The following is a 19,993-nucleotide window of genomic DNA, read 5'->3' on the forward strand; positions in this document are numbered from 1 at the left end:
CCCTTTTGTTCTTTTGTTTGTGCATTTGGTGTCATGACTGAGAAGTCTCTGCCTAACCCTAAGTCATGAAGATCTAGTTCTGTATTTTCTGCTTAGAGTTTTGTAGTTTTAGTGCTTTCAAAATGGACCCTGGACCTAAATGTTTTGGCTATCATGTATGGTGTGAAGGAGGGGTCTGGTGGCATTCCTTTGCACATGGAGACCCAGTTGTGCACATGCTGTGTGCCACCTCCATGCTGCCTAGCATGGGAGCCAGAACTCCCTGAACTGGGGTGGGGTGCTGGTGAATGCTGGGGTGTGGGAGAACCCAGTGGATGAGACAGTGAGGAAGCTCAGTAAGGAGATTCAAACGAGAGAGTAGGATCACTAGACTCTTATGGGGCTTTGGAAACACTTTACTGTTAAAGGACTGTTTGAACTTTGGAGAGGATTCAGTTCAGAAATACTCAGCTAAGAAGTACTGGAGGACTTGGAAGGACCTGAAGAGATTGTTTTTTTACTTTGCTTCAAGATAAAAACACTAACACCATTGCAGGAAGATGAAAACCTTTCTTCTCTTGCTGTGCAGGTTGACTATCCATGTGGCATATTACGGCTTTATATAATCAGAGTTTTTGCCTTACGTTATTTTGGGGAAAAAGTAGATATAGCCAAAAATTGGCAGAGAGGCCGTGGTGGAGGTGAGGAGATGCTTCCAGTGTGAGGCTGTCCCTGCTCACCACAGTGGCATCTGTGTTACCAGCTTTTGCTTCCTGCCACAGCTCACTGAGGCACGATTCCTGTCACTGGCCAGACCGTAATGAGATTTGGTGCGGAGTGGGCAGGAGGTGGTTGCCCTGCCTAAGAAAACATAGCAGGCCTTGATTACTCTAGGTGGCTTTCTTGCACACATGACTTTGAGTCCTCTGATTGAGTCAGCTAACGATGATTAAGCACTTATTATGTGCTGGGTGGTGTTCTTGATCATCAGGAAAGTAAGTGTCACAGAATAAAGAGGCCTGCTCTCCTGGAGTTGATGGTCTTGTAGTGGGAGGTGGACAATTTTTAGATGCACCGAGCCAGTGACATATGTTAGCACTTGGGGGGAGGAAAGGGTGCAAATTGCAGTTGTGCCTGAATACATATCATGGGAAAATGTTGTTTGTGCCAAGATTTGAAGGAAGTGGAGGAGTGGGTCTGCAGTTGGCTGGGGCTAAAGAGGTGAGTGGAGGGGCAGCGGGAGAGGAGTGTCTGCTGACTGGCTGAGAAAGGATAAAAGAACAGTTTTGGAGGGCGGTGGTGGATTTGAGGAAACTTTGCATTATGATCTATTCCCCTCGGTGATTGCCATTTTGATCCACAGGTCAGAAGCTAAAAGTTTAGTTCTCTCTCTCTCTCTCTCTTTGAGACCAGGAGAGAGCATGTGTAAGTGGGGGCTGAAGGGGAGAGAATCTTAAGTAGACTCGTCTGAGTGTGGAGCCGGATGTGGGGCTTGATTTCATGATCTCGAGACCATGACCTATGCTGAAGCCAAGAGTCAGATGCTTAACTGATTGAGCCACCCAGGTGTGCTGGTTTTCTCTTTCTAATGCCACTGTGGTACATCCATTAGATCACCAAGGTCACTGCACTAATGCTCTGAAGAGGGTTTCTGAAGAAAATCTTGCTCAACATACGTGTGTATAAAAGCCATCTAGGGGAGTGTCCATTACCAGGAAAAAAAAAGTGACATTCTCTAGGATTTGATGCTAAAGGTAGAATAAAAAAATTCAGGAAAATGTTTTGTGAATGAGGCTATTCTTCACACTATTTTCAATAGCAGGAAACAGTTAACGGGAGAAAGGCTATCTGATTTTTAGTTGCATACCTGAGATATTGTGCAATCTGTACAGGTAATAGTTCTTAGGAAGATGGAGCAATGGTTGTTATGTAAAAAATCAAGATGAAGTGGTGATTTACTGGCAACCATGATAGAAAAGCTTACACCCTACCAGAATGTTGAGGGAGAAATAGGTAAAATACTGAGTGGTCCGTGTGTGAGGCCACTGGGACCTCTTGCTGATGGGAGTGCGATGTGGCTCAATCACTCTAGAAAACTGGAAGTAGGGATCCCTGGGTGGCGCAGCGGTTTGGCGCCTGCCTTTGGCCCAGGGCGCGATCCTGGAGACCTGGGATCGAATCCCATGTCAGGCTCCCGGTGCATGGAGCCTGCTTCTCCCTCTGCCTGTGTCTCTGCCTCTCTCTCTTTCTCTCTGTTTGACTATCATAAAAAAAAAAAAAAAAGAAAAAAAAAAAAAGAAAAAGAAAACTGGAAGTATTTGCTAAGCCGGACACGTGAAATCCAGGGGCCCAGGAACTTCACTGTAAGGAATGAACTCAGCAAAAAATGAGTGTACGTGCACACCACATGATGTGTGCTAAGTGTTCCTGGCAGCATGGTGTGTAATAGGAAAACCTGGGAACTATCCAGGTGTCCAGAATGAGGTGAACGGTGGCCTGATCATACAGTGGGGCATGTAGTGGTGACAGCTGCATGTGGTGACACGGATGGGCCTCACACATCATGCTGAGTAGAAGTAGAGTCAGGGGAACTTATGGCTTGATTCCACTATGTAACAGGTGAAGATCACGTGTGGGGCTCGAAGGTGGCAGTCACCTTTGGCGGGGGGGCAGTGGCCAAAAGGGAGAAGGGGATGTGGGGAACCTGTGTGTCTCTCTGGATGCTGCCACACTGCTGTATCCGTTCATTGAGCCGAGCAGAGTCAGTGTGTGCAGTTTTATGTACCATGCTCTCTTCTAGTATGAGAAAGTAAAACTGAAAGGAAATAATTGTGTTTATTGTATATGTGAAATATACTTGCGTGCACTTTAGATGCTTACAGACACTTAGAAAACACAGAGGCCTACCTACCTGCAAATGCTCTGTTAGCTCCAGGGTAGCGGCCACTTTTGAATAGGAAAGGGGGAGAGGGTGCTGTGCATATGTAACATGTTTTTCTGTATTTGACTTTTTTTTTTTCAGAAAAAATATGGCACAATGTTATCTTCAGTGAAATCTCTGTGGTAGATAGATTCTGGTATTTTCTGTACATTTATGTACGTTTGAAATATTTCACAACGAAAACAAATGTAAATGTATTTAAAAAGTGTTTAAGAACAGGGACGCCTGGGTGGCTCAGCGGTTTAGCGCCGCCTTCAGCCCAGGGCCTGATCCTGGAGACCCGGGATTGAGTCCCATGTCGGGCTCCCTGCATGGAGCCTGCTTCTCCCTCTGCCTGTGTCTCTGCTCCCCTCTCTCTCTCTGTGTCTCTCATGAATAAGTAAATAAAATCTTTTAAAAAAAGGTAAGAACAAAGGTTGAATGAAAGGAAAACTGTGTTCATGATGATTGTGTTACATGAATGGGAAAGAGCTTAGGAAGTTTTTCCTTTTACAGAGAATTTGAAGGAGAAACGTAGTCATGTACACCATTGAAACACGCTTCATGTTTGAAAAAAATCACCTGTGTGTCTGTTGTAGTCCTGTACATGTGGGGAGTATGTTCAGGGCGAATAGGATATGTATGCATTGTAGGGTGGAGTGGTTTTCTTTTTCTTTACCTTTTTTTTTTTTGTTTTTTAGAGAGAGGGAGAGGCAGAGGGGAGAGAGAGAGAATCCCAAGCAGGCTCCAGCGCAACAAGGAGCCAGCTATAAGGCTCGGATCTCACCACCCTGAGATCATGACCAGAACCAAAATAAAGAGATGCTCAACTGACTCAGCCAGCCAGGGGCCCTGGGTGGTTTTCTTTACTTAAAGAATGTAATGGTAGATAAAATAAGTCACGGGCCACTCAGTAAGAGAAAGCCGCATCCAAGGGGTAACAAAGCTGAGGCTGTCAAAGTTTCTGTGTATTTTTTTTAAAAGATTTTATTTATTCATGAGAGACAAAGAGAGAGGGAGGAGAGAGAGAGGCAGAGGGAGAAGCAGACTCCATGCAGGGAGCCCAGTGCAGGACTCGATCCTGGGACTGTGGAATCATGACCTGAGCAGAAAGCCAACCTCTGAGCCACCCAGGCGTCCCAGTTTCTGTGTATCTGAACTCCCAAGTGAGTGGTCCGCCACCCACCCTGGGGTTGTTCACAGTGCTTCCTGGCTGCCCGCCTGCTGAATTCTCAGTTCTAAGGCCATGGTCACTGTAAGGACCAGGACTTTGTCACTTCTGTTTCCTGAGAACAGCTGAATTTCAGAATAACCGAGGAGCCTAGAACAGTTCTTGATCATGGGTAGAAACCTCTTTCATGAGCCTGACCAGGAATGTTCCTATTGAAAATCGGGAACCCCTGCTTGTTTTATTTCCTGTTATTTAGGTGGAAAAGTTGTCATCTGGAATGCCATTGGTCACTGCCCTCTCTGCCAAGTAAGTGAAGCGTGATGGCAGCATTTATGAACACCTACCTGGTTTTTGTCAGATTTGGGCCGTGGGTCCTTCCTCTGCTCATCCTGTAATAGTGGTTCTCGCTGTGACTCCTGGACCAGCAGCAGCTTCACTTGGGAGCTTGTTAGAGAAACTCAGATTCTTTAGATCCACCCTAGACTCTGGGATGGAGCCTAGTAATCTGTGTGGGTTTCCAACTGTGAAACATACATGGCATACGATTTTTTTTTTATTGGAGTTCAATTTGTCAACATATAGCATAACACCCAGTGCTCATCCTGCCAAGTGCCCCCCTCAGTGCCCATCACCCAGTCACCCCAACCCACCGCCCACCTCCCTTTCCACTACCCCTTGTTCGTTTCCCAGAGTTAGGAGTCTCTCATGTTTTGCATGACATACGATTTTAACCATCTTCAGGTGTGTAGTTCTGTGGTGTTAACATTCACATCATTGTGCAAACGTCACTGTCTCCACATGCTGTCCCCATTAAAAACCGACCCCCAGCCCCTGGCACCACTGTCCACTCTCTGTGTCTGTGAATTTGACGAGTCCAGGGACCTCCTAGAAGTGGGATCACACAGTGTCCGTCCTCTTCTCTCTGGCTTCTTTCCTTGAGCACAACGTCTCCTCAGGGTTCATCCATGTTGGAGCAGGTGCCAGGATTCCTTCCTTTCAGGCTAGATCATGTTCTGTGGTGTGGATGGACCACATTATGTTCATCTGTCTGTGGACATGTTGGGTACTTCCACCTTTGGGCTTTGTGAATAATGCTGCCATGAACGTGGGTGAGCAAGTGTCTTAAGTCCCTGCTTCTAGTTCTTCTGGGGATAGACCTAGCAGTGGGATTGCTGGCTCATGTGGTGATTCTGTTTATATTGTAAGGAGCTACCCACGTGGCATTTTACATTGCCACCCGCCACACACAGGGGTTGTAGTCCCTCTACATCCTTGCCAGCCCTTATGTTACCCGACAGCATTTGGTTGAGCCCACCAGGTGATTGTGATTCATGCTCATTTGGGAGGCTTTAACCCCAAGACTGTGCTGTTTCTCGCTGGCCCTTGTCATCCCACACTCTGGCAAATGGACAGCTGAGGATGGCAGTGGAGGGGGATGACAGTGAACCTGGAATCCATCAGAAGACCTGTTCTGATCCACCGGCCTGCTGAACCTTGGACAGTGGGAACCCTCCTCCCTCGCTGCCTTTGGAGGACAAATGACCTATTGTGGTTTGAGAAACCCTTTATGCCGGGAAGGGCTGTTCCAAGCAGTGAGAAGCCAGGGAAGGTCTGGGCGGAGCAGGCTGAAGAACACTTTCCGGTGCTCAGTGCAGCCCCTCCTCAGGGGTCAGGGAGCGTGCCATGGGGGCGGTGGCCAGGCAGGCTGGGTGTGGCCTCCGTAAGTGACTGGCCTGTGCCCACTGTGCAGCTTCCCAGCCCGTGACCTCTGCATCGGTCAGCGTTTGTGAAGGCTTGCTTAGGTAAAGCAGGGACATGTGTGACAGCATGGCTCACCAGGCACATCCTGTTGGTTTCCTAAGGCTTCGGGCTGTGGTGAGTGGGGCTGATAGCTGCTGTCAGAACACGGGGGCTAGATGTCTCCAGGTGCTTGCCCATAGCAGGACTGCATTCTGCAGGCTCTGATGGAAACAGGTTGGGAAGGATAGCCATCTTTGTGTGACGTTTTGTTGCTTTTCATCTGTGTCTAGCTGGCTTGGCGAGCCACCAAATTTCACACCTGAACAGATACTGAAGAGTGCTCACGGACAGTTAGCCTGTGTGGGCTGCAGGGAGGCAGAGGCATGCGCTGGGGGTGGCACGGGGCATTGGTGGCTGGCTTGAGAGATGCAGTTCCCTTCAGTGTGCCTGTTTCTCTGACACCCGCCAGGCTGTCTGTCTCATAGTCACCCTGGAGCAGGCACGTCTCTTGAGTGGTGCGGTGTCCAGAGGGGCAGGTCCTGAGCCTCTGCCCTGCCCCATGTGAGGCCTTGGTCTGCAGGCTGGCCTGGGGCTCATGGCCCCAAACACCTTGTTATGGGCAGTTGGTTCTACATTTTAGTCCATGGATGTACAAAGGCTTTTTGAGTTCAAATACTGTAATCTGGAGGGGAGGTGGGGAGATTACTGAATGATTTCTAGTAGCTATTTTCAGCACTGGCCTCACAAGGGCCATGTGAGCAAAGTGGAATTAGCATGAGGTTCTGTGCCTGTGGGTCTGAGAGCGGCTTCCTTCCCAGCATCTCTAGGGCAGTGGGTGGCATTTCAAGGCCAAGCTTTGAGCTGCAGGTTCTGGGTTGAGTCCAAACACTGTGATTGAGCGGTTTTGTGCCACAAGGGTTGGGGCAGGGAGGGAATACCACTAGAGAGGCCTCTGAGGGGTTGTTGCCCTTATCGAGGTGCAGATGATGAGGGCTGGTTCCTGGGGCATGCATCCTTACCCCTGTTTTACTGAGGATAAATGCTAAGCCTGGAGGTGGTCAGTTGCTGCTGGGCCACATGATGAGGATATGAGCCCAGATGTCTGCACACACCTGTGTCAGAGCCTATCCTTTGTAGCCCTTCAGTATGGGGGCTTAGCTGCCTCTCTGTGTTACCTGTTGGGGCTGAGTGGGTGTGCAGTGCATCTTCCATTTCATGAGTGCATTGGGGTCCTGTCCGTGAACTTGATATTTATTCCCACAGAAAACCAGAGTCTTCCTCTGTGTGTTCCCGTTCTTTCCATGGCTAGTGGGCCATTACATGACAGGGTAGCTGATCTGAAATGATCTGTCTTCCTTCTTAAACATTTTTTGAAAAACCATGGATGTCCTAGTTCAGGAAAGTGATACTTGGGATTGTAGTTTTCTTAAGATTGAAATTTCTACAGAGGGGCTATTCTGAGGGTGGTGGAGATCCATCAAGAGTGTGTGCTGTGTCTTTGATTTAAAATGTGCCTTTTGGGGACACCTGGGTGGCTCAGCAGTTTAGCGCCTGCCTTCGGCCCAGGGCATGATCCTGGAGACCTGGGATCAAGTCCCACGTCGGGCTCCCTGCATGGAGCCTGCTTCTCCCTCTGCCTGTGTGTCTGCCTCTCTCTCTTTCTGTGTCTCTTATGAGTAAATAAATAAAATCTTAAAAAAAATACAATGTGCCTTTTGGATTCTGACTTTAATTTTTTTTTTTTTTGGTTCTGACTTTTAGATTCTCCTGTGGTCAGAGTTCAGATTCTTTGGCAGCATGTGACTGTTTGGTAATCATTACTGAGTTACATTCTGTCTTGGGATATTATCTTACTTTAACTGTCAGGAAAAGAACAAACCTAGTATGTGCTTAATAGAGAAAACTTCATCTTAATAGAGATTTCTTGGTGTTCCCTGAATTATCTTTCTTTCATTACTTTTATCTTTCATCTTTTCTTCCAACATTGCCTTGTTTTACATCCAATCGGTATTTTCTAGCGTACCATTTAAATTCCCTTGTTTTGGTCACTGTATGAGTTCTGTTATTTTCTCAGGGATTGCCCTGGGAGTTAAAATTCACATCTTACTGTGTACCAATCCATCTTGGTACCAATGGTAGCAGTTGAGTTTTAGTAGTGTGTAGGAACTTTGCTACTTCACAGCTCCCTTCCGTCCATATCCCTGTAAATTGTATGCCATCAAGACAGATTGGTGATTGCCTAATATGGTTGTCTTTTAAGTCAACCAAAAAAAAAAGTTACAAGTAAGGAGTAAGTTTATCTTGCCCTTTATATTTACCAGTGTAGTTCTGGTGCTTGTTCTTTCTTCATGCCGCCTATTTGTTTCCCCTAAGGAAGGACTGCTAGTGCCACAGTGAATTCACTGTTTCTGTTTTTTGGGGGCTGTCTTAATTTTTCCTTTGTTTATTAGTAAGGATGTTTTTTCTGGATATAGAATATGGTTGACCGTTTTGTCTCCTGCCATTGTGAGTGCACCATCCCACTGCCTTGTGGCCTCTGTGGCTGGCTTCTGAGAGGTCAGCTGTTCATCTTACCCAGTTGCTGATCTGGTGCTTTCAAAAGTTTCTCTTTTCTCACTGTGGTTTGAACAGTGCAATTATGATCTGTCTAGATGTGAATCTTCCTCAGTTTATCTTAGTTGGAGTTCTTTGGGTTCTTAGGATTTTTTTTTTAATTTTATTTGAGAGAGAGTATGCACATGCACATGTGCCCAGGGAGCTGGGGGAGGGACAGAGGGGTAGGGAGAGGGAAAGAATCCTAAGCAGACTCCGAGCTGAATGTGGAGCCTGAGGTGGAGATAGATCTTATCCCTGAGTGGAAACCAAGAGTCAGAAATTTAACTGACTGAGCCACCCAGGTGCCTTTTTGGTTCTGGGATTTTAAAAATCAAATTTGGGAAAATTTTAGCAGGTTATTCAAGTATTTGTTCTGAGCCTTTCTCCTTTTGGACCTCTCATGCTGATGATGTTGGTATGCTTGATGGTGTCCCAAGGGTGGGGGGTGGGGGGGCTGTCCATCTTCTCATTCTCTCTTCTTTCTGTCCTCCAGACCAATCTCTGTTGACCTATCTTCAAGTTTGCTGATTCTTCTCTCTGCCCACTCAGATCTGCAGTTGAGCCCCTGTAATGAATTTTTCATTTCATTCATTGAGCTTCTCAACTCCAGAATTTTTATCCATTTTTCTTGTACAACTTCTGTTTACCAATATATTCTATTGCTGAAACACTGTTCTCTACTTTCCCTTGGCTCTTAGAGATGGTTCCTGGTAGTTCTTGAAACCTATTTCATTTTTTATTTTATTTTTACTTTTTATTTTTTTTAAATTTTTATTTATTTATGATAGGCACACAGTGAGAGAGAGAGAGGCAGAGACACAGGCAGAGGGAGAAGCAGGCTCCATGCACCGGGAGCCCGACGTGGGACTCGATCCCGGATCTCCAGGATCGCGCCCTGGGCCAAAGGCAGGCGCTAAACCGCTGCGCCACCCAGGGATCCCTTCATTTCATTTTTTAATTAAAAAAATCTTTTTAAAGATTTGATTTATTTGAGACCGAGAAAGCGTGAGTGGAGATGGAGGGACAGAGGGAGAGGGAGAGGCATGCTCCTCGCTGAGCAGGGAGCCCGACGTGGGGCTCTATCCCAGGACCCTGCGATCTTGACCTGATTTGAAGGCAAACGCTTAATTGCCTGAGCCACCCAGATGCCCTTGGAACCTATTTCAGATAGCTGATGTAAGGTCTTTGTCAAATGAGTTCAATGCCTGGCCTTCCTTGAGGACAGTTTCTGGTGGTGCTTTTTCCATGTTTGGCCAACTTTCTTGTTTCTTTGCATGTCTTATAAACTTTAGTTGTAAACTGGATATTTTAAATGATATAAACCAAAGTGGCAACTCTAGAAATCAGATTTTCCTCCCTCCCAAGGTGTTGCTGCTTATCATTGACTTTAACGATCTCTCTGAATTTTGTCAAGTTTCTTGTGTGTCCTGTGGCTGCTGTAATTTGTAATTTGTTAGACAAATTGGATGGCTTGAAACAGCAGGAATGTCTCAGCCCTGGAGGTCAGAAGTCTGAAATCCAGATGTGGGCAGAGCCACACTCCCTCCAAACCCTGTAGGGGAGGGTCCTTCCTGCCCTTTCCAGCATCTGGCTGTGACAGGTCACCCTCCGGGTTCCTTGACTTGCAGATGTGTGGCTTCCATCTCTGACTCCACTGACATGTGCCCACCCTGTGTGCCATATGTCTCTGGGTCTTGGTGTGGTCCTCCTGCTCCTTAGGAGGACTCCAGTTGTACTGGATCAAGGGCCTACCCAGGATGGCCTTTTTTTTGTTTTGTTTTGTTTTGTTTTTTTTTAGGATGGCCTTGTTTTAACAGTTTTTGCATCAATAAAAGTACGCTGGCTTGTCATACACCTTCAATTTCCTGTTCTGAAAAAGTGGGTTCTGACCATTTTTGCTCCTGTCGAAGAAAGGGTTTTTGGAGGTTCTTATTCTTGCCATTTACTGGTGTCCCCCACCTTTTATATGTAAGGTGTTCATAGTTCTCATTTGTATACTATAAGCTTCAGTCACATCAGGTGTACAACACAGTAATGCTGGTGTGTTCACAGGGTGGTGCACCCCTTGCTATGATCACCCTCCTGAGAAACCCTTTCTCTTCCAATCCTCACCCCAGTTCTCTTGTCGTTGGCTCCTCCTGCTTCAGCCCTCATCAGGGACCAGTCTGCTTTGTTTCTGTATATTTGCCTCTTCTGGGGATTTCTTGTGCACAGACTCATCCCTAACGTGGTCCTTGTGTCTGGCTTCTTTGACTTACCATCTTGTAGCATGAATCTGTCCTTCATTCCTTTTTATGGAAGAATAGTAGTCCATTTTTACAGATAAGCCATTAAAAAAAAGCTTTTATCGATTTATTCATGAGAGACAGAGAGGGGCAGAGACACAGGCAGAGGGAGAAGCAGGCTCCCTGCGGAAAGCTTGATGGGGGACTCGATCGCAGGACCCTGGGATCTGGGATCACACCCTGAGCTGAAGGCAGATGCTTAGCCACTGAGCCACCCAGGTGCCCCAAGATAAGCCACTTTTATTTACTCTTTGATAGTTGATGGATGCTTGGATTTTTCTGCTCTTTGGCTCCTATGAATAACGCTGCTGTGGACATTTGTCTATAGGACTCTGAACATACATGTTCATATCTCAGATATATTTCTAGGAGTGGAACTGTGGGGTCACATTGTGGCTCTGCCACTGACATTCTGAGGAAGTGCTGGGCTTTTCCACATCCTGGCTAATGTTCGTGTTTTTTTTTTTTTTTTTTTTTTTAATTAGAGCTATTGTAGTGGGTGGTATCTTGTTATGGCTGTGATTTGCATTTCCATGACGTTCAGTGATGTTGAGCATCTTTTTATGTGCTACTGGCCACTGATATATCTTTGGAGGAATGTCTATGCAAATCCTTTGCCCATTTTTAAATTGGGTTTTTTTGTCTGTCTCTGTTATTTTTAATGTGTTGTAGGAGTTCTTTATTCTAGGTACACGTCCCTTTTCAGATATATGTATTTGCAGATCTTTTCTTTGATAAAAATGTTCTTTCCCCATTACCTTTTTGGCTTCATTATTTGCTGTTTTCCATATATTCTGTGCTCTAGTTACATAAGACTTTGTTTTCTCAGACATGCTACTTTTCACTCCTGAAAATGGAATAAATATCAGCAAATAGTCATTTGGCAAGCTTTCTTTAAGGCCCTTCTACATGCCAGGCACCCCAGCAGCTGGGATGTATCCGAGAATAGAGCTGGGTGTGTCCCCACCCGCAGAGTTTGTGTTTGTGTGCTGTGTCTGGCCCCCTCTCTCATTATCAGGGTGCTGTTAAGATACGTAACGGTGGGATTCCCATTTGCCATGGAGTTTGGATCCTCTTGGATTGTGCCTAGCTGTGGGGACAGTCTGTAGCTGCGTGCTGAATGCCTATTAATGAGTGCAGTGACCTCGCGTTGTTCATTACTGTACTCGAGTGGGTACTTAAGAAACACTTGTTGGCTCATTGACTGAGAGTCCATGTGCTCCCTGAAGAGCCTGAGTAAACACAGTTTAGGCCATCAAAATATTTTTAAATGGGAAGGGACTGAGTTCTTAGGATGGGAGAACCTTCTGGAGCTGTTGTCTCCACATTTTGGCCATTAAGATATTAGGGGCTCTTTAATACTCACCCCTCATGTACCCATAGGTATACACACTCATATGTGTACACACCCATGACCTATATACTCATACACAGTACTCACATGTTTACATACACAGACACACTTGCACATACACTTAAACACACTCCTATATACACATATACACACATACTCATGTACATGCATATGTACACACCCATGTACATATACACTCATACACACATTTGCATACTCACACACTTCCAATATACTTACACATGTACACCTCTTATATACACGCTTGTGTACACACCTACCTACATATATGCTCACACACACACTTGTATATAGACACTTGCACATACCGTGATATATATATACACACACACACCCTATATAACCACATACACATATATACACAGACACACATGTGCATACATTTACACACGTGTGCACACCCCTTATGTACACATTTACATACTCTTGTATATATACACTTGCACACATATACATATACATATACACATGTACATCATAGTCGTGTACACACTCATGCACATGTATTCACATACATCTATACACATACACATTTTGAAGGTTACATGCATGCACTATACTACTACATTATGTATATTATAAAGATATCACAGGAATATAAGTTTTGAAAGGAGAGATGAAAATACAGCTAGAATTGCTTCTCTTTTTTTCCTGTGCCTACCTGGATTGCATTGACCCTGGGATACGTGCCCTTTTACTTGGGAGCTTACAGCTTCAGAGCACATAATATTTAGTTTTTGTGTGGAGTTTTTATGAGGCCCTTGGAGTTCCCAAGTAAGTATTAAAGCCTTAGTTTATTTTGTTTCTTAAGCTTTAAGGTCAATTAAAGGCAACTGCATTTAAAATTCTGAAATGCTGAGTAATTTCACAGATGAAAACAATCTAGTTATGAATTCTGTTCAGAATGTAAACCAGAATCTTAACTCTGAAGTGTTGTTTTAAGAGGTAAATCATGAAAAATGACATAGAAATTTTGGAAAAAAGAGAAGTCTACATTTTGTTGTGGTTATTTATAGCAGTGTTGATTAGTGTGAGACCCCCCACCCCTCTGTGGATACCTTAACTTTACTGTGTGTGTGTTTTTTTTAAAGATTTTATTTATTTATTCATGAGAGAGACACAGAGAGAGAGAGAGAGAGAGAGAGAGGCAGAGACACAGGCAGAGGGAGAAGCAGGCTCCACGCAAGGAGCCTGATGTGGGACTTGATCCCAGGTCCCCAGGATCACACCCTGGGCTGCAGGCAGCGCTAAACCACTGTGCCATCGGGGCTGCCCCTTTACTGTGTTTTCTAACCAAAAAGAACCTATTTCTTTAGAACTCTCTGTAGTAAGAACCAAACTGACTTTTTAACGTGGCTTCCGTGTTTGTTAGCCTATGATCTCTCTGCTCTGTCTCCTGCTGCTCTGAGTGAGGCATGGGTAACTCCTTGTTCAGGGGAAGCTGAGGTTTGAGGGTGTCATTCTCTGACTTGTGTGGTTGGGAATCCTAGCTCTAAGCAATTTATCTATCTATCTATCTATCTATCTATCTATCTATCTATCTATCTATTTATGACACACACAGAGAGAGGCAGAGACCTAGGTGGAAGGAGAAGCAGGCTCCCTGCAAGGAGCCGGATGTGGGACTCAATCCCAGGACCCTGGGATCATGCCCTGAGCCGAAGGCAGATGCTCAATTGCTGAGCCACCCAGACATCCCAGCAAGTGGGTTTTTTACCTACATGGAACTGGAATGATTGTTTTGGCACACGAAGTCATGTGTGTTCACTGTAGAAACAGTGGGCCGAGAAATTATATGACTCTTTAGTTTTAACCTCCTTTTTGACTCTAGAGGAAAGGAGGGTCTTTTACATGAAACTTGTAAATCACTTTTTTCTGCCCCAAATTGACTGGTTTTGGATCTGTGGGTGTCTTTGCTGATTCACAGGTGGGTGGACACCTCACAGCATGGTGATTAGTTAGCAGAAAGTGCCCCTGAGCACCAGCTCCGCCGCATGAATGGATTGGGGTGGGGGGGTGACGTGGCCACAGTCTGACTGCTGAGTGAGCACCCCGTGGAGGGAGGGCTGGCTGGCGGCAGTCTCCACTTTCTGAGTAGCTGTTTTTATTGGCCATTCGCCTTCTCTTCTTTAGGCTTGCCAACGCCCCAGATCAGCGAGCGGAGGGACCCATACCCCAATCGAATGCAGATGCCTCAGGGGAACCCGCTGCTGTTGTCATATACCCTGCAGGAGCTGCTGGCCAGGGACACCGTGCAGGTGGAGCTCATTCCTGAGAAGAAGGGCCTCTTCCTGAAGCATGTGGAATATGAGGTTTCCAGCCAGGTAAGAAGCAAATGGTGTGTGCGTGTTGGAGAGAGAAGGCAGGGTGGGGGTGGGACAGGGACATGTTGGGGCGGGAGTGGTGTGTGTCAGCAAAGGGCCACAGAGAGAGTCTGTGGGCTGGCCCTAAAGGTAAGACCCAAAACTAGACGCTGAGAGCCAAGCCGCCCAACAGATGTTTCCACAGCCTGCGTGTCCCCATGTCTTGCTCTGGCTCAGCCACACTCCCAGCTAGCTCAGCCTGCCCTCCCTATCCCTGTGTCTGGGATGCTGCTCAGAAGAGCTTGTTCGGTCTGTGGGGCACATACCACGGCAAAGGCCAGGCTGGCAGTAGTTTTGCAGTTGTGGGAAATCCCTGAGGGTACAGTATGGGCTTTGGGTCAAGTTTAGAGGGCAGGATTGGTGTGTGTCCATTTCATCTCTGCTAAGGTTGCTGCCTGCATTGTTAGGGGCCCCCACACCCGAGCTAAGGAGGTGCTGGGCACCAGGCTGTGTGTCTGTGTGGAGACGGGGTGGCATTAGCAGTGGTTATCTTCTGTCCCTTCCTCCATTTTCTTTCTCTCTCTTGGTTCTGTTAGAATAGATGCTGGGGGGAATTTTTATTCAGAAACTGATAATTAAGTCATTGGTGAGCTGATGGCATCCTTGGGCTAGTGGAATCCTGTGTTAGTGGGGGATGCAAGGACAGGTGGTGTGGGGCCCTGCTGCAGTGAAAGTGTGCTTCTGTGGTGGCTTTGGTGGGAAGACTCTGTCACCCCGGGGAGGAAGCACGTTTTCCAAACCAAGTGGCTGTGTGGTTGTGCTGTGGGAATCAGGAATCACAGAATTTTTGTTTCATGGTGTTTTTTGTCCCATAATGGACATTTTTCAGGGAGGCCGCTCTGCCCAAGGTGTGAAGGGCTCTGCCTGCTGGTGCTTAAGCCTGGGCCGCAGCCTGGGCCACTCGTTCTATCCTGGACCCTGCTCACCAGAGGTTCCACAGCAGAGGGACATGCCTGGCTTCATGGTTTTCTTTGTATAACATATTTATTTTATAGATGTAATATTTTGGGGGAAGTTTTAGGTTCACAGCAGGATTGAGGGAGAGAGCCAAGATTTCCCATAAACCCGTGCTCCTCCCAATGGGCTGCCCATGACCACTGTCCCATTTGTCACAGTTGATGACCCCAAGCAGACACATCGTCATCACTCAGAGTCCATGGTTCGTGCGAGGGTCTCTCTGGGTGGGCACACGTTCTGTGGGCCTGGACAAATGTGTGATGACCAGCATCCACCGCTACAGTGTCACACAGAGTGTTCCCTGCCCTGAAAGTCTCCTGTGTCCCCACCAGTTCATTCCTCTGCCCCGAGCCCCTGGCAGCCACCCCTCTTCTCCTGTGTCCACAGCTCTGCCTTTCCCAGGGCGCCCGGTTCTTGGGATCAGACTGGCTTCTTTCACCAAGCAGTGTTCTTTACAAGCAGTACAGCATATTTAATTTCGTTGCTCGTGCACATGTATCGTGTGAACTCATACAGGAGAGCCAGGTTAGGTTCCTCCGTGTGGGGAATGGCTCTCGTAGAGCCTGTGGGGCTGTTCATTATGGGGCATAGAGTGGGATTTGAGTCCGACGTCTGATTGTCTGGCATTCCTGAGCAGTGTCTATTCTGTCTCGACGGTTACTTCTCTCCCAGGAGGCAGTCGTGCTCATGGCGCTGGCACTATGTGACCATGTACGGGAAGGCGCCCCTGGGAACGAAGTGAAGAAGGCATCATTCCCATGCGCTACCTTGTAATGGGGGGACAGGTTCACCCATGTAGGTGTGGACTCCTGTGAGAGCCCCGGTAACGGGGGCGGGACAGGATGTAAGCGCTATGCAGTGTTGGGAAGTTGTGTGAGTGCCACCGGGAAGGACAGGGTCTTTCCTCAGTCGAGTGTAGGAGGGAGGATGAGGCCCTGAGCTACACTGCTCCCATGGGCTCTGTTTCTTGGTGGAGGGGAGAGTAGGGAAGGGAAATGGTGGCGTGGGGAGGTTTCTGGTGTCCGGTCTGAGCACAGAGCCTTCTTTTGCAGCGCTTCCAATCCTCCGTGTATAGACGGTACAACGACTTTGTGGTTTTCCATGAGATGCTGCTGCACAGGTTCCCATACCGCATGGTGCCAGCCCTTCCGCCCAAGAGAGTCCTGGGAGGTAACATGGGGTGCCCGGGAGGGCTGGGCTGGTCAGTGCTGAGAGGTAGCACCGGGTGCTCTGGAGGCTGGGCTTGGCTGTCCCCAGGGTGCCTGGGAGGGCTGGGCCAGTCAGTGCTGGGAGGTAACACGGGTGTGCTGGAGGCCGGGCTGGGCTTTTCCTGGCTTATTTCCACCCTGCAGCATGTTTGTGGGGGGCTGGGGTGGGAGGCTGCATAGCCTGTTTGCTGACCCTGTGCTCTCCTCTGCAGCCGACCGGGAGTTCATTGAGTCCCGGCGAAGGGCGTTGAGGCGCTTCATTAACCTGGTGGCCCGGCACCCCCCATTTTCTGAGGACGTGGCTCTCAGGCTGTTCCTGTCCTTTAGTGGCCCTGTGAGTACTTCCCTGTCATGGGAGGGTCCTGAGGGTCTCTTAAATGTGCCCGTTATCTTGCTCTCCTCACTTGGGTGGCCTGATGGAGTCTCCTGCACACATGACAGCACAAGTGAGACTGACTTTCTGCCCAGATGACAGGGCTGTGATGTCAGAAAGCATCCTTGGCTCTGGCTTGGCAGGATTTTGTGGGTCCAGGGGAGGCTTTCTGCACTGTTGCAGTGGACACCGAGGATTGTTCACTGAGGGCTCTACTTGGGAGGGTTACAGAAGTGCTGGAGGCCCCAGATCACCACACGAGTGTTTCCTAGAAAGCAAATAAGGCATCTTTGATTAAGTGCCATTGGAAGACTGAGCTGAGTCTTTTTACCAGAGCCACAGAATTGATCCAGATCCTGGGAGACCATTGCCACCTGGACGTTAGTTTCCGTCAAAACCAAGCCGTATCTGTCAGCTGTTGTGCAGTTAGCATCCGGAAGTGAGGCAGAACCCTTGTTCCCAGTTGGGTTGGAAGTCACTGCCTTGTCCCAAGGGCAGCCTTCTTGCCTAGGAAAAGGGGTGGGGGTGGGGGAGAGGCTCCAGCAAGTATGCTTTGGTGGTGGAATAAGATGTGTCATCTTCTACCTGAGGGAACCCCTCCTGAGCAGGGATCTGGGAGGAGCTCAGTCCCACCCTCCCTTCCAGTGCAGAAAGATTCAGGACACAGACATGGAGCTGCAAAGGCAGAGGCCAGGTGAGACAGATGGGCTTGTGACCTCCCTGAGAAGGCCACTGGCTTTCCCACTGCTAGCCCAGGGGTATTTGTCACCACTGTCCATTTTATCAGTGGAAGCTTGCTGTGACCGTCTGCTCATGAGCTGGGAGTGTGGGCCTTTGAACCCTGGATGGACAGGTTCCTTTAGAGCAGGAATCTTTATTGCTAGAGAGGAATGCGGTGGGACATGGGAACCACACAGGCTGGGCACAGAGCCAGGCAGTGTCCCTGTCTTGGAGGCGTGAGGCTCCTCTGACCCTTTGCCCTCACAGAGATAGAGTGTCCCTAGGACCTCCCTGACTCTGTTTCCTTTGGTAAAATGAGAGAATCAGGACAGATGATTCTCAAGGCATCTTGGAAATTCTAGAATTCCTTGACCCATAGAGAGCTGCAGGTTAGGTTAGGTGCTCTGCTTGTATTTCCCCTGGCTCTTTGTGGGTCCTGGTCTTGGATGTGGCTTTGCCAGGGAGGCCTGTTTCCGAGGGCAGGGCAGGGCAGGGCAGGGCTGGGCCCTCCCAGAGCTCTGTGGGCCTGGGTCCCATGGGTCTGTCCGCAGGAAGGAAGAGACTTCCACTGTCGTCTCTGTGCCCCATGTAGTGGGACCTAGAAGGATCTGACAGGTTGGTTGTCTGAAGCATGGATGTCATCCCTGCTCTGTAGATGGAGTTACTGTTTTTCTGGAGAGAGCTCTGCTCTCCGGAGCTGTAGGTTTTGCAGTGCTGGTGGTGTTAAGTCAGGCTTTCCCGTCTGTGGAAAACCACCCTAAAGTTTAAGGTTGATGGGAAGAGACCGTGACGAGATACTCTGGGATGCTTATGTAAGCCCACATATAGGAACGTGTTTCTCTTGAACTGTATTCTGCCTCTTGCTGACTTCATTGGTCTCACAGACTTTTCTGCGGCTGCTAGAGGCTTGGTGTTTCTGTTTTCCTTTTGTAGGACGTGCAGAACAAGTTAAAGGAATCCACTCAGTGTGTTGGAGATGAATTCATGAACTGTAAGCTGGCTCCTCGGGCCAAGGTACTTCTCTGTCCTCCAGTCCAGCCAGTGACCACCTGACCAGCTCCTGCTCTTCTGCCCCCACTAAGGCCAGCTGCACGGTTTTCTCATTGACTCTCCTTTTGGCTGCTCTGAGGCAAAGCGAGTATCATGCCCATTTCCCAAATGGGGAGACAGGCCCACAGAGGCTGCCATCTGCCAAGGTCCCAGGGTGCTGAGCAGCCAGCCCGGACAGGACCGAATGCACTCTGGCCACAGACCCCACCAGCTACCCTGCCACATCCCGAGGCTTCTTGTGATTCAGGTGGACTCATGCTCCATCACTAGCCTCTTGGACTTCAGGGGGGATTGTTGCATTGGTTTGTGGTAAAATTTAGCTAATCTCCTCTTTTTCCAAAAAGAATTAGGGTAGCTACTGGGTAGCTTTTTCCTTTCTCTTCTTAGACTGCTTCTCCGTACAGAAATATGGACTCTTGTTTTATTTCCTAAGCTGCTTGTCTTCTAAGCCTTGTGTAGGAATGTTAGCTAATATTATATTAAATAGTTAATATTAACGGGTAGTTAATAGTAAAGCCAGTAACAAATGATTTTTAGGGACAAAATGAGGCCTACCAGAGGCCTTGCTCTCATGTGGAGGGTCAGGACTTCACATGCATCCCTTGGAGCTTGATGGTTATTATCTGAGTGTGTTCTGGCAGGACCTCCAATTTGATCCACTTCCCGTGGATACTAGAATTGCACTCTCCTGGAGTCACTCAACTTCGTGTTTGTGGCATATGCCTGATGCTGGTTTGTGTTTCTTTTCCGGATAAGAAGGGAGGCCCAGTGAGGCCCCCTCATGGCCTGGTGTCTGGGCTCACAAGCTGCTCAGTTGGTGGGCTCCTTCCCTGTCCTGATGGGCATCTTCTCTGAAAGGCCTTTCAGGGCCAGTAATCCACGGCCTTTGTGTCCTTCCTGCCAGGACTTCCTCCCGGCTGACATCCAGACTCAGTTTGCCGTCAGCCGGGAGCTCATCCGGAACATCTACAACAGCTTCTACAAGCTTCGAGATCGGGCCGAGCGGATTGCATCGAGGGCCATTGACAATGCTGCTGACCTTCTCGTATTTGGGAAGGAGCTGAGGCAGGTGCCCCGCCCAGTTCTGTGGGGCTCAGTCGGGGGGGAGGGATCTTCAGGCTTCAAAGAAGGTGATCTACCATAATGACACCCATTCTGAGCAGTTTCACTGTTAGAAGGCAAAGGAGAGGGTTGGGGAAATGGGTGATGGAATTTAGAAGAAAACTCAGGGAATTCAGGCAGGGAAGTGTGGATCCC

At 48.0% G+C, this 19,993-nt stretch overlaps 1 protein-coding gene across 1 annotated transcript in view; it reads left to right on the forward strand.

Moving 5' to 3' along the window:
• The window catches only part of SNX8 (sorting nexin 8), a 41,958-nt gene that overhangs the window by 11,388 nt on the left and 10,577 nt on the right, over positions 1-19,993 (forward strand). The window contains exons 3-9 of the mRNA XM_025416072.3: positions 14,199-14,389; positions 15,258-15,401; positions 15,773-15,910; positions 16,438-16,555; positions 16,806-16,927; positions 18,620-18,700; positions 19,641-19,801. Of these exons, the coding sequence (XP_025271857.1) occupies positions 14,199-14,389; positions 15,258-15,401; positions 15,773-15,910; positions 16,438-16,555; positions 16,806-16,927; positions 18,620-18,700; positions 19,641-19,801 (955 nt within the window). The remainder of the gene's footprint in view (positions 1-14,198; positions 14,390-15,257; positions 15,402-15,772; positions 15,911-16,437; positions 16,556-16,805; positions 16,928-18,619; positions 18,701-19,640; positions 19,802-19,993) is intronic.

Source organism: Canis lupus, chromosome 6 (genome assembly GCF_003254725.2).
Source record: "Canis lupus dingo isolate Sandy chromosome 6, ASM325472v2, whole genome shotgun sequence".
Taxonomy (NCBI): domain Eukaryota; kingdom Metazoa; phylum Chordata; class Mammalia; order Carnivora; family Canidae; genus Canis; species Canis lupus.